At 52.9% G+C, this 14,333-nt stretch overlaps 1 protein-coding gene across 1 annotated transcript in view; it reads left to right on the top strand.

The window, feature by feature from the left end:
• The first annotated feature begins 3,059 nt into the window (after positions 1-3,059).
• SPHK1 (sphingosine kinase 1) overlaps positions 3,060-14,333 on the top strand; it is a 33,921-nt gene continuing 22,647 nt past the window's right edge. The window contains exon 1 of the mRNA XM_048818194.2: positions 3,060-3,714. Within this exon, the coding sequence (XP_048674151.2) occupies positions 3,075-3,714 (640 nt within the window). The 5' untranslated portion in view covers positions 3,060-3,074. The remainder of the gene's footprint in view (positions 3,715-14,333) is intronic.

Here is a 14,333-nt window from a genome sequence, read left to right on the forward strand (position 1 = left end):
CCCTCCTCCCCCCTGCCCAATCACCGAGGTCTTCTGTGCCAACTCTCTGTCCCTGCTCTGTCCTAAACGACTCCTGTATTGTTAATAGCAGCACCAGCTGAGCACACTCCCTCCCTGGGGTGGGTTTCCATGGGGGAAATCAACAGCTCTCCGGCCTCCAGGCACTGACGCTGCTTCCCCAGGAACGTCCTGGTTTTTCAGGGGTCCCAACGGACTGCATTGAAACCAGGGTTTTGATGCGCAAGCACATCAGAATCAGAGGGGCCCCAGAGACTGCAGTCCAGAAAGTGCTGGAAGCCCACAGAGGGGCTCTATAGGGAAAAGGAAACAGGCAGCTGCATAGAAAGGAAGGAGCTGCTGGGGGAACAGGAGGCTTGAAGATGCAGGTGGGAGAAAGCCCTTTGCCTCAGTAACAACCCCAGCACTCCCCCGTGTTCTTCACGCCCCCTTCAGTGACACGGGCTGTTAACCAACCTGCAGCAGCTCAGGATCCTCACAAGCTCCAGCTGCCTCGACTGTCCTGCTTTCCTCTTCCCTGGCAACAGACGTGCTCAGCCAGCCCCCCCCACTCCCCCCACTCAGTCACTGCTGGACAAGACATCCCAAGCCCGGCCTGAGATGCCTCCTCCAGCAGCAGTATTGTTAACCCTGGGGGTGTCGCACACTTCGCAGCCTGTGTTGGCGGAGCTCCCTGCACACACCAGAGGCTCTTTGCATCCCCCCATTGCGTGGTGGGCCACCCTCCCTTTGCAGGTCTCCCTGCAGCTGCTGCCAATCTCTCAGGGGTTCTGTGTGCCCCTCTTCCCCCCTGCTCACACCAGGGTCCCCTCTTCTCTCCCTCGTGCCAGGGAGCTATGTGTACCCTCATTCCCCCCACACCAGGGACCCAATCTCCCCACCATGACAGGGGCTCTGTTCTCCCATTTTCCCCTGGATCCCCATTCTTTCCACCAAACCAGGGCCTCTCTCCACCTTTCCCCTCCCTGATAGCTGCTCCATTTTCCCCATGATACCAGGGGCTCTGTCTCCCCCCCCAGCCAATGTCCCCCATCATCCACATCACATCAGGAGCCCTGTGTGTGCCAAAGTACCTTTCTTCCCCTGCAGACTGGTGTGGGTGGGTGGTGCCGTCTCTGCCTCACCTGGAACAGGCTTGGAAGAGCCTCCTCTCCTTCTGGCCAAGCCTGAGGCCCATCCGTCTCCCAGCAGGAAGAGCTATTATTTCTCTTCTGTCAGTCAGTCAGGGTGTCAACCTGTTAAACTCTCTTGGGAGGGTGAGTAGGGGCATTGTTCTGCTGGAGGGTGTTAACAGAGGACAGTGGCTCCATGTGTCTCCCATTTTCCTCTCTTTTGATGTACCAATTATCCCCCAAACCAGTAGAGTTCTGGCTACTGATGCCTAGCACAAGCCCTGAAATTTTGGAAGTGATTGGATGCAGCATTCAAATGTTATTGTCAGACAGACAGACAAAATAAATAAATAAATAAAGAGAGAAATGGCCTGGAACTGAGTGTAAGGCCTCACAAACTCAGCCAACCATGTCACTTAGGCTCCCTTTCTCAGGGCACACAAATCCCGAAACTTGATTACACACACTCTTGATTCACAAACTCTTCCTTGATTAAAAAATGCCAAGTCCCACAAAAACTAAACAGCAAAAACTTTGCCCAGCAGCCGAGGAACACCCAGTGAAAGGCAAAAGGGTCATATTGTTCCACAGCCATTTGGGGGGGCTCACTCATCCTGCTATCCTAGGTATTTCTTGGGCACCAACCAATCCATGCAGGACCTAGTCTCTGACATCACCATTATTGTTTATTACTTGTATTGTGTAGTGCCTGGGAGCCCTTGGCCCAGAACCCTGTTGTGCTACGCACTGCACAGGCAAGGAAGAGGACAATAATTCTATGTCATTTGTACAATGCTTCCTAACCCCAGGCCTTTGTGGGGATTTTAGCGGCATCATTGTTGTGACTATATTTCTGTGTACTGCACCTTTAAATCACTAAGGACGCTGCCTCCTGAGATGTGGTCTACACTACAGACCTATATCAGTATAACCACATTGCACGGGGTGTGCAAAAGCCACACCCCTCTGAGCAACAGAGTTATACTGACCTTCCCTGCTGTGTAGACAGTGCTATGTTGGCAGGAGAACTTCTCCAGCCGACGGGGTGCTACCGCCTCTGGGAGAGGTGGATTAACTACGCTGACAGGCGAGCTCTCTCCAGTCGGCTCAGAGCATCTTCATGAACGCACTACAGCTGCATCAGTGCAGAGGCATCGATGCAGCATTTTAGGTGTAGACTTGCCCTGAGACTGGCAACTGTTTTGTGAGCAGTGCAGACGGCTGCAGAGGAGACACACTGTGTTCTCTCCTAGTGAGACTTTGCTGTTGGTCCCCTTAACGTAAAATCAAAGCCACAGAGCATAACCTTTATGGTTGCTCTTTGCCTATAGAAAGGTGAGACTCTCATCTTTTTATGTGGCATCTCCGTTACTGGAGGTTTGCAGCCATTTTGTACGATCCCCTGCTAATTTTTTTGGGGATGAATAGTCCTTTTGGTCCACCCAGGACACCCCATCATCCATCACAGCTCTTCTTTTTCTGCCTTGCATACCTCTGCCCTCAGTCTTCCCTTCCAGTGCCTGCAAACATGCATCACATGCTGAATCTCTTAAAATGTGCCCTGCACTTTCTCATAGTACTTGAGAAAGGCAGGTATTGCTGAAAGCTTTTGGAGGGCAGGGATTTTTGTCTTTTTGTACAGCGCCTCGCACAATGGGGGTCCCTGACTGGGGCGCCTTGGTGCTACTGCAACGCAAATACATGAATAAATAATATTCTCCCCCACTTTACATAGAGGGAAACTGAGGCACAGGGCAATGCAGTCACTTGAACAGGGTATCACAGCAAATCAGAAGCAGGAAGGCAGCCCGGCTCTCCTGACACCCGGCCCTGCACTTCCACCCCCTAGATCGCACCTGCTCCACTCGTCTGAAGAGGCAGCTTATGAGGCTATTGGTGGCGCTGGCCCAAGCGGCTGCTGGGACTCAGTTCCACGCCTGGTAAATGGTCCCTCCGCGGCGGGGCCCCCAGTTCTTGGTGAATGAAACCAGAGACGCCGCCGGGTGTCAGCAGAGAGCAGGGCGCGCGGAGCCATTCATGCCGCTGTCAGAGCCGCGCTCCGGCAGCAGGGGCCGTCCCTGCGAGTGCCTCTCGCTCTCGCTCTCTCTGCCCCGTCAGGTGCCGCTGGACCGGCCGCTAAATGAGCCGGCGATGGAGGGCGCGCAGCCGGGCCCCGGGGCGAGCCCCCCGCACAGCGACTCCGCCGAAGTTTTGCTCCACGGGGTGTTCGCCCTGCTGGGCGCCGCTCCCAAGGCGAGCTACGCGCTGAGCCTCACGCGCGGCCGGGAGCTGCGCATGCAGCGGGTCGGCTCCGCGCCGGCCGGCCCGAGCGCCGCGCTGGACCTGGCGGACTGCATCGGCTGCGTCGCCGGCCGGGAGCCCCAGCCGGGGCCGGCCGCCTACTTCTCCGTCTTCTGCTACCCCTTCCGCAAGGGCTGGTGGGACGCCTCGCCCTCCAGGCAGCGCCTCGCCAGGACGTTCCGCGTGTGCGTGGCCCAGGAGGCGGAGGACAACCTGAAGCTGGCGGAGAAGTGGGCTGGGAAGATTCGGGAGCTGGCTGCGCCCAGGATACCCCGGCAGGAAGGTAAGTGCCTGGGGAAGGAGAGCAAGGGCGGGGGCAGAGTCACCCCCCCACTTTCTAGGGACCCCGGCTTCCCTGGGCGTGCGGAGTGTGAGCGATCGCTGCTCTCTGCGCGGGTTTGTGTGGGGGAAAGGCCCTCCTCCCCCCGGTCTATCGCTTGTGAACTCGACTCAAAAGTCGAGCAAAAGTAAATGAAGTTGCACTCGGGGGCTTTCCCCCGCCCCTGCAGGCCCCAGGGCTTTGCCGGCTGCTCCAGCGCCCCTTTCGGAAGTTGGCCTCCCCCCCAACTCTCCCCCTTGGTTCTAGCACGTGTCCCGCTGGGCTTTGCCTGCCCTGCGCCCGGGCGGGTGGTGCAGGGCGCCCGAGCAGCTGGGCCTGCCTAGACAGGGGCCTGGCGGGGCTTGGGAAGTGGGGCCCCGGCCTGATGAACGAGCAGAGCCCGCAGTGTGTCGCTTGGCAACTCAGCTCCGCGTCTGCCTGGCAGGTGGCGCGTCGGGGGGGCTGAGGGAACAGACAGGTGCAAGCCCCACCCCCACCGCTTTTACTGGGTGGGCCCATTTTCTGGGTTCCCCGGGGCGCAGGGGAGAAAGAGGAAGGGCTAGAAAGAGGTGTAACACCCAGTGGGTGAGCCTCAGCCTTGTCCTCTCCTGGCCCCAAACCAGTCTGACCAGCCTAGCCAGTGTGCCCAGGAGATGAGTGGGATGTCGGTGTCAATTTGCCTTGTCCTCTTGTTCCTACTTATTAGGCTTCCATCGCTTGCTGCTTTGCATCCAGCACCAGGGGTATGTTTAAAGTGATGCTGGTTTCCTCTGTAGGGAACTAGAGAGGTAGAAAAACAACTCCTCTCCCCTTCTCTCGCCCCTGCTTGATTCAAAGTTGTGTTGCACCTACTTAGGTACACAGGGGCTGGGGTAAGGGGACGAATCTTATCTCGGAGATCCAGATTTCACATTGTATAGCACAGAGACTGCTGCTCAAAGCGTTGGCCTGAGGGAGTCAGTGCTATTTTCTGGAATAGTTTGGATCTGCATCCAAACTTTGCAGCTTGGGCCCGTGTTCAATATATGTGCCTGGACAATCACCTCATTCATGGGTGTCAAATGCTTTGGGATCCACTCGGACAACAGGTATTCTAGAAGCATAGAGAGCAAGCAGCAGTGAGCTCTGCTGACAGCTTGTCCTGGGACAAAGTCCCCATTTCCACATGACTCAGGGGGCTAAAGTAACCCCCATGATCTCATGACCATTAAAACCTCTGTGAGAGCCTCTGGAAAAAGGGCTGCTGCCTGATCTTCCAGCCACCTTCCTGCCCCTCTCGGGCCTGGGAAATGCAGCTCCTCATCCTCTTCTTGAGTCTTATCAACTCCCTGTAGTGTGAGCCTCCAAACGGAGCCTCAGACACTCTCTAGAAAGTTGTAACACTTGCAATTGCTAATCTACCCAGGGCAGTGCAGTGTTTACCTAGCGACTGCAGATGGGCTGAATGATTGTGCAGATTACAGCAAAATTTGTTGGGCTAGCACCGCACTTGGCTACCTTCCTCTGCCCCGCAAGGCTATTCTCCAAGCACCTTTGCTTTCCCAGCTGGACACCACATACATTGATGCCATCTCGAGAGGCTGGGGCCCACTGGAAGCCTCCATGTGTCTAAGTGGGCTTGTCTGGTGCACTAAACTACACACTAGTTGTGACATTGAGGAGCGTTGCCTTCACTTAATTCTCCTGGGCTTTCGCCTATCTTATCTCCCTCAGGGTCTAATTTTGTATGACATCCATTGTATGATGAGGCTGGAAAGGGAGAGGCCAGCAGCTGCCTTTTGCCAGTGTCAGCAAATTCTCCTCCCAGAGGGGGTGTCCCACATAGCCATCCATACAGGGTGCTAATCCCAGGTCTCTCCCTTTCACAATAGTTCCCTAGGATCTGTCACGGTCCCGGTCTCGTTCTTTTGCGAACTGCATGCTTGCTGGGAGGGGGAAGGGCACGGTGCCTAGCTCAGGGCTATTAATAGAAATGAGCCTCTCAGTTCTAGGTCACTGGCACAAATCCAGCCTAGATTAGCAGCGATCAAGACATACGAAGGCTGTTGAGTGGCCCAGGTGAAATCAGATTCATGGTCTCAGGCCAATTCCTAATGGGCAAGTGTCCACCTCCCAACACCATCGCTGCAATTGGCTGCCCAGCTGGCGGTCTCAGCTAGGGAGCAAGAAGCACAGCTGAGGGGCAGGGGCAGTGAGGGAAAAGCAGGCTGTTGCCCATCAGTGCTATAGGGAAAGGGGCCTTGGCTTTCCAGGACTGCTAATCCAGCACCTTCCATCAGCACTTAAAGAAGTGGGGGCATGAGGTGGCTCTGCAGCTGGTTAACACAAAAACCTCCTCCAGAGAGGGAGTTTGGAAGCCAACACAGAGCAGGTTCCTTCTGCTCTTGGAGTTTTTCCTGCAGGGCCCATGAATAACCCTTGATTTATGTGTTCATAGTTCAAAGATAAGGGATGAATCCAACTGGAATTCTTTAGCATCTGAGCCTCTAGGCGGTTCCAGATAACTAAATTTGCGGCCATGTTAGTCTGTATCTGCAAAAAGAACAGGAGTACTTGTGGCATCTTAGAGACTAACAAATTTATTAGAGCATAAGCTTTTGTGGGCTATAGCCCACTTCATCGGATGCATAGAATGGAACATATAGTAAGATATATATATATATATACACACACACACACACAGATAAGTTGGAAGTTACCATACAAACTGTGAGAGGCTTTTTATATATATATATATATATATATATATATATATGTGTGTGTGTGTATATATCTTACTATATGTTCCATTCTATGCATCCGATGAAGTGGGCTGTAGCCCACAAAAGCTTATGCTCTAATAAATTTGTTAGTCTCTAAGGTGCCACAAGTACTCCTGTTAAATTTAGCGAAGGACTGAGGCTGACATGACGAGTGATAAAATTAAAGCCTTTATTTAAAATAAAATAAAGTGAACAAGCATCACAGCATCCCCACACACTGGCTTGATACTCCCACTCTGAGATGAACAGTGCACCCAGGGGTGATCAGTCCCTGGATGGAAAGTGAGGACAGCCCTTTCTCTAACAGTACTGTGATGGTGGCCAGGCATGCCTATCTCAAATCAGCGTGCTACCCTTTGCATAATCAATTCTACTCATGCCCCCCATGAGTTAACATTAAATCCACCTTTTACCATATCTGTATTTCCGCTGCCATCCTTAACATTGAGCACCGTCCTAATTAACATCTGCGTAAATGCCAGCCCAGTAAATGCCAGCCCAATACAGATAGCACTTTCCAAAACACTTGTAAAAAAACCAGCGAGGACCAAAACATGTTTATGACAGGCCCTGGGGTTATGGCTGAACTTATCTGTAACTGGCCTCTGAATTGTCTCACTTCACTTCACTCCAACTTCACCAGCTATTGTCAAGCCTATCGTTAGGAACTAGATTTTTGGGCCTACTTACATGTCAACACATTTCTATAGAACATAAGCGAGCATCATGTCTACGGGCTACGCTGGCTGAAGTTTGTACAATAGAAATCACATAGAAATCAGGCCCTGATCCTGAAAGGTGCCAGGCTGCCTCCCACGCTCCACTTAAAGTCAAATGAGGTGCGGGTGCTCAGCAGCATGCAGGATCGGGCCCTTACCTCTCCGGGTTAAATGGCACGCTTGTTGGTGCCAGAGCTGTCCCCGATGAAAGGTTAGCTTGGCGCCACTGCTCATCAGCGAGCCCACCCATCGAAGGGTGCAACGTGGGACAGAGCCATGCTGAAAGACCCCGCAGAAGCTGATGGAGCAGGAGGAATCCCTGAATTCCTGCGGCTGTTTAAAGACCACGGCCAAGTTCTTAATTTCACGACTCTGTATTTCTGAGCACTGCCTCTCCCCTGGCTCCGTGGGGGCCAGAAGGACAGACTGGCTGGTGTGTATAAGACGTGCCTCTTGCTCAGCTGTGGCGGTGAACTGTTCCTAACTCTAGTTAGGAGGCCCCGGCTTTACCTCCCCTCCCCTCCTGCGTGGGCGGTGATGCTATCACTGCCTCGGCCGTTGCGACAGATCTCCCCGAGGGGACGCGTGTGCGAGGGGAGACGGTGAAAGGGAGCGACAGACAGAGAGGGATGGCAGCTGATTCTGTGCCCAGAACACTTGGCTGTAATTCAGTTCCTGAAGTGATGGACTGGGGGATAGAGGTTTCTTGTATTGACCTTTCTGCTGTGAAAGCGAGAGAATCCAAAGGTAGTCACCGCTTTGGAGCTGGCGATGCGGGTGGGATCTTTTCGTTTCTGTCTCTCTGAAGTGTCTCCCACCCTCCAAAGCTGGAGGGGTGGGGATTGAATAGGTGAGGCCTGGTTTATTCTGGCTCTGGTTGTCCCAACAGATGTATGTTGCATCCCTTGTGCACACATAGAGTTTGTTTGTCCGTCCTTGCACACGCCATACGTTTAATGGGTAGAAGTAACGTGATAGAGTAACTGTTGCTCTGTAAGCTATAACTTGGAGTTTGCTCCCATAAAGGGGCTTTAATTCTTTTCCCGAGTGAATTTCTTTTCACCCCAGTGGCCTGGGGCCCTCTTGTTGTCAGATTCCAGCATTGAACGCATAAGCACTTGTAGCCAGGGATTCTCAATGGAGGGTCATCTGCTCTGGATCTGTCTGCTCCCAAATTTGGGGACCTTCGGTGCATGTTGCGAGACATGTATTTAATCAAGCATGTCCCTCCCGAGCGGGCATGCCACTGGGTGGGATCTGTGTGGCAGGGCCCAGGGATGGCCAACAGCACGTTGTTTGTTAGGAATACATTACCTGCCGCTCCTAGGTTTTGTTTTCAGTTTGCTATGATGATCAGATGCCAAAGAGATGTGTGCTGGATCCATTTAAATCCAAATCTCAGGAATATGAAAGGCACATCCATTCCTGGCTTAATTCCATTCTCTTCACTGAAGTTACATCAGGGATGAATTTGGCTAGATCTGTGTAAGTCTGACACTCTGATCAGAGATTCAGTTATATGCACCAGTTCATTTATTTACATATCCAGTCACAATGATCAAACTTTGAAGTGTGTTTAAAGGGACACATCAACTCATATTTGGCCCAATGGTTAGATTTGTATTTCAAAAAGCATCTTTTCCAAAAGCATCTTTTCCAAAACCTAAAGTCTAAAAGCAAATATTTCCTGAGCTATAAAAAGAGATACATAAAATTCCAGTGGAAATGTTTGTTAAAGCAGTTCCCCTGCTGTTTGTTGTCCAAACACTGCAGCTTTAAGAACCAGATTTCATTGGCTTATACAGCCCAAAGTAAACTGAGTAAAAGTTTTAAAACTTTTCCCCCCTTCTTAATAATTAGAGGTGTCATTAGTAGCCTAAGGGGAGAGGGTGTTTAATGTGTGATTTTTTAAAAAAAGAACAGTGTGAATATTTTTAAGAAGACATTTTCAAATGAGAACACATTTAAAAACAATTCCTTCCGTAACACCTTTTTCTTAGGGACAAGGTTTTTCAAAATGGTAATTTACCTCTTGTTGTTTGTGCTGTTTATTTACTGTGTATCTTTCACCCGGCTTCGACAGAGAAACCAAATAGGCTGATTTCACTTCCTATTGAGGATTTCTGTTCCAGCAACACGGAGGGAACCCAAACAGGGCTGAGAGCTCCATTGTACTAGCAAGTAACATGATCCTGCCAATTTGTGGTTCCTACATACCAGTGTGATACTGTTTGGAGATCACTGCAGGAGCAGGGGCTCAGTGTCAAACACTGAAGGGAAATGTATAGAAAAGGGCTAAGAAATCAATGGATTTTTAAATTATTTGACGAGAGCCTCTAGGACAGGGGTTGGCAACCTGCGGCACACATACCAAAGGCGGCAAGCTGATTTTTAGTGGCACTCTGCTGCTAGCCAGGGTCCCGGCCACCGGCCCCGCTCAGCCCATTGCCAGCCTGGATGGACGGAACCCGGGGCCAGCGGCCGGGACCCCAGCTGGCAGGGGCTGACAGACGGAACCCCAGACTGGCAGCGGGCTGAGCGACTCAGCCCACTGCCAGTCTGGGGTTCCGTCTGCCACCCGCGCTGCCGGTGTGGGGTTTTGTCCGCCGGCCCCTGCCAGGCGGGGTCCCAGCTGCCAGCCCCACTCAGCCCGCTGCTGGCCCGGGGTTCTGTCCATCCAGGCCGGCAGCAGGAGGAGCAGTGCCGGCGACCGGGACCCCAGACTGGCAGAGCGGGTGGCAGACGGAACCCTAGACCGGCAGCGCACTGAGCTGTTCAATCTGCTGCCAGTCTGGGGTTCTGTCCACCAGCCCCTGCCAGCTGCGGGCCTGGCTGCTGGCACTGCTCAGTCTGCTGCCAGTCTGGGGTTCTGTCCACCAGCCCCTGCCAGCTGCGGGCCTGGCTGCTGGCACTGCTCAGTCTGCTGCCAGTCTGGGGTTCTGTCCACCAGCCCCTGCCAGCTGCGGGCCTGGCTGCTGGCACTGCTCAGTCTGCTGCCAGTCTGGGGTTCCTTCGGGGGGGCCCTGTAAATGTAAAATTTATTGCTGGCACGCGAAACCTTAAATTAATGAAGACTTGGCACGCTACTTCTCAAAGGTTGCCGACCCCTGCTCTAGGAGTTGCAAACCTCGCCGCTTTGAGAACAACCATCTAAAAATGACAGGGGGTGCCCCGTGCTACAACATGTTGTCATTCACAGACGCACGCATGTATATCTGGAAGTTTGCACCTTGGACTGCTGGGAAAGATAAGGCTAGTGGCGCACAACTCCTGAATAGTATGCGATTTTTGCGCTGAGCAGTATTAGGGTGTGACTGGACTGGATGGCTCTCCTCCTGTCAGGAGAGCCCATCAGGCTCTCTCAGGGTGAGGTTACCTCCCACGCCCATGCAGGAAGCCAGCACTCTCAGCACAGGGGTGAACTTCACCCCCACAGAACAGAGAAAACTGGCATTTCCCCAACATTTATAATTCCTTTAATTGACCTCTTTGGACGTGGCACAGACCTGAGGGCTGCAGAAGGGGCAAGGGTGCACTTTATTGTTAAAGAAAACAGGCCATTAAAAAAATCTCTCCCAAGTACAAAAGTCCTCTGACAAAACAGCTTTAGATAGTGAAATCACATGTTCCCAGGGAGTGCCACCGCCCTGCACTGCCTAGTGGAGCAAACTCCACCTTGATAACTCGGAGGTGTTAGCAGTGAGACCCGCTGGCCCAATGCCAGGGTCTGAAACCACTCGCGAGATGCACCGATGTTGCATTGAGACGTCCTTGCAGCGCAGTGCCTTGGTGCAAGGTGATGGTATTTCACTAGCCCCGACTGTGACTTGGGGGATTCGCGAACTGCTCACAAGCTCCGCTTTTGGGTCAGGAGCTGGCTTGGTGTTTGTTTATAGTGCCCAGCTGCTCCGCTCACAGATCAGGCTCACTTTCTGCACACAAACATGCCCAGACAAAAACGGTCCCTGCCCCAATCCACTTACGGTTAAAATGCCGGTGATCTGCAGCGAGTGGCAGCTCTTCAGGAGCTTTCCAGTCCCCCTGCTATTATCGCTGAGTGACAAGAGGCTGAATGCTCCCAAATTAACAATGGAGGTGATGGGGGAGGGGAGGCGGCGCTCCCTATTCTAGCACATTCCCACCGCAGCCCTGGCTCCGTAAGCAAGGGAGCTGGGCTCAAAGCCGCACCCAAGCTCAGTTCATCGGATGCTTCTCCCTCCGAATCCCCTTCCATCAGGATTTGGCCCAGTCTGCCCCCTACTAGATCAGTGGGAACAGTGTCTGAGCTGTGTTTTAACATGTTTCTTAAATACAGATGCCAAGATTTTGAAAAGTGGCCAAAGTGACTTTGGGTGCTCAACCAGACACCCAAACGGGGACTGATTTTCAGACAGTGCCGAGTGCTCACCCGCTTGCTCTGAAAACTGGCCTCCCCCAATCACTAGTCACGCCTGAAAACTCTGGCCAGGATAGTTTCTCGCTGGTTTTACAGCGACAGCCAACTCAGCAAGGCATTTAAGCATGTGGCTTTGGGGATGACTCACGTGCTTAGATGGGTGCTGAAATCCTTTGCTGAGTCAGGGCCCCAGCTTTTCTCAGAAAGTCTCCCCCTTTCCCCTGGTGCTGCTCCAGCTGGCAGTAGCAGTAGACCGTCAGGACTTTGGGCAGGCCCTGTCTTTTTGATTAGTGTTCGTACAGCACCTAGCGCAATGGGGTCCTAGGAGCGCTCATAATACAAATAAGTACCAGGCTACCTACCAGCATTGTAACCACTGTGCCATGTGACCCTGCTCAGCTGGGGGGAGCAGCAGTGAAACCCCCAGCTGACTCGTACCTGCCTGCTGGGGGAGGTTACACTATCTCACTTGGCAGAAAGTTCCAGGGATCAGGAGCAGCTGAAGGAGAATCCAGCCCAGAGTGCTGGGAGGAACAGTCTGAGCAGGGCTAGAGGACGGGGTGATGAATACACCAGGTGCTGGTCTACATGGCTGCTCCCGGAGCAAGAGGATACTTTCAGAGAGCTCAGTGTAGTCACGGCCTTAGGGCATGTCTACACTACGGAGACTATAGCAGCCCAGCTAGGTCGCCATGGCTAAGCTGGCACAAGCCCATAGCATAGGAGCAGCCTCCAGAGAAGGAAGGGGGGGTTTCTGTCACTGTAGGACCCCCTGCCCAAGCAACGGTAGCTATGCTGATGGAAGCATTCTTCTTCAGGCTGGAGAAAGCTTCCGAACATCACTCTCCTGCTTGCTTTGTTCTTATTTAGCTGGAGGAGGTAGAGTCAGGTGAAAGGACTGGCTGGATCCACCCTTTCCCCATCTTAAGTACAATGATACCAGAGTCTTCCTCCCGCCCATCACCCCTTCCTCCCAGTGCCCAGCTTTCATTCTTTCCTTCCTCCTCCTCCTCCTCCTAATCATGGGGGCCCTCTACTAGGAGGGAGAAGATGGCCTCCCCCAGCAGGCAGGCATGGCTCAGCTGCTGCCTGGCCTCTGCTTCGTTGGTGCTAGGGTGACCAGATAGCAACTGTGAAAAATTGGGACGGGGGTGGGGGGTAATAGGCGCCTATATAAGAAAAAGTTCCAAAAAATGGGACTATCCCTATAAAAATGGAACATTTGGTCACCCTAACTGGTGCCTCCAGGCCCACTCTGACTACAGGGCCTGGTCCCTAATGTTCCAAGCATCCTGCTTGAATCAGCCCCTGCTTTGCCTGGTGGTGTATTTGTTCCAATAATCCCCGAGGTGCTGATGAAGTGCACAGATGCTAATTAAGTTTGGATTATAATTAGCATTTTTTCCCAGCTGTTTAAAATGGACTCCTAGAAATGCCACTGGCCTGCAGGTAGGCACAGGGACCTCTTTAATGTTACATTGCGTCCAGCACTCAGCTTCTAGTGGGAGGCTACAGGAAGGAAGAGCATGGCAACCGGAGCCCCGTCAGTGATTTGCCCTCTGCCTCTGGAGGACGGTGTGGGAAGCAGAAAGTCTTTGATCGTATTCTCTAGCACAGGCTCTCCCAGCATGTGGCACAGTCAGATGGGACCTGCTGGCTTGGGGCACGGGAGCTGCCAGAGGCCAAAAACCCACAGGAGAGAAAACGTTTCACAAGCACCTGAGAATCGTTCCGTTGGCTGGAGCAAGCTGATGGCACTTCCTTGAGCATGCTGTTCCTCATGGAAGTGTCTGGAGTTTAACTGGGGTTGGGCAGCTCAGGGACTTGGTAACAAGATGTGGGGACTGGTCCACCTGTAAAATGTAGGTTGACATCGTTAGAGCGCTCAGGGATGTGAAAAATCCACACTCAGAGTGCCATAGCTACGCTGACCCCGCCCCCCCCGCGGGTGCGGCAAGCTCAATGGAAGAATGCTTCTGCTGACCTAGTTACCGTTGCTTGGGGAGCAGATGTTCCTATAGCCATGCAAGAACCTTTCCACCTCTGTAGGCTGCAGCTACACAATGGAGCGATGCTGGCAGAGCTACAGTGCCGCACCTATTCCACTAGTCCCTGTAGCGTAGACATGGCCTGAGCGTGGGATCCCCAGCACGGCTGCTCTTTGGCCTGTGTGAAATGAGTTGATGGGTCACCATCAGCTCCTAGTGGACGAGCATCCACATCGCAGAACCAACCCCACATCAGTCAGTCTCCGCTGAGTGACCAAGGACTGAGCAGACCGCTTGCTCATGGGTGCTTACGCGGCTGCTTTAACACTAGGTCTCTAAGAAATGTGGCCATGGTGTCTCTCCCCTGCCTTTAAAAAGTTCATGAACTTCGCTCTAATGAAGGATGCTGGAGTGGAGACCAACACTCTCCCCAGCAGAGATACAGCAGAGGCATGAGCAGGGCAAGCTTGCCTCCGGCTTAGCCTGGGGAGGCCATCTCAAAGAGTAGAAGGCAGCTCCATCTTTGGGACCTATTCTGTCCTTGCTCGAGCTTGCCAGCTGTGGTAGTGATTTCTAATGTGATGCAGGCCGGGGATCAGAACTGAGACCAGCTGCTCTATTCACACAAGTAGTAACAAGGGTCATTACTCTTCAAGATGGTAACAACATTCAGTGTTGGTTGGGGATGGATTGGAATCAGCAATGGAGAAGTGAAACA

The sequence above is a fragment of the Caretta caretta genome, chromosome 14, assembly GCF_965140235.1.
Source record: "Caretta caretta isolate rCarCar2 chromosome 14, rCarCar1.hap1, whole genome shotgun sequence".
Classification (NCBI taxonomy): domain Eukaryota; kingdom Metazoa; phylum Chordata; order Testudines; family Cheloniidae; genus Caretta; species Caretta caretta.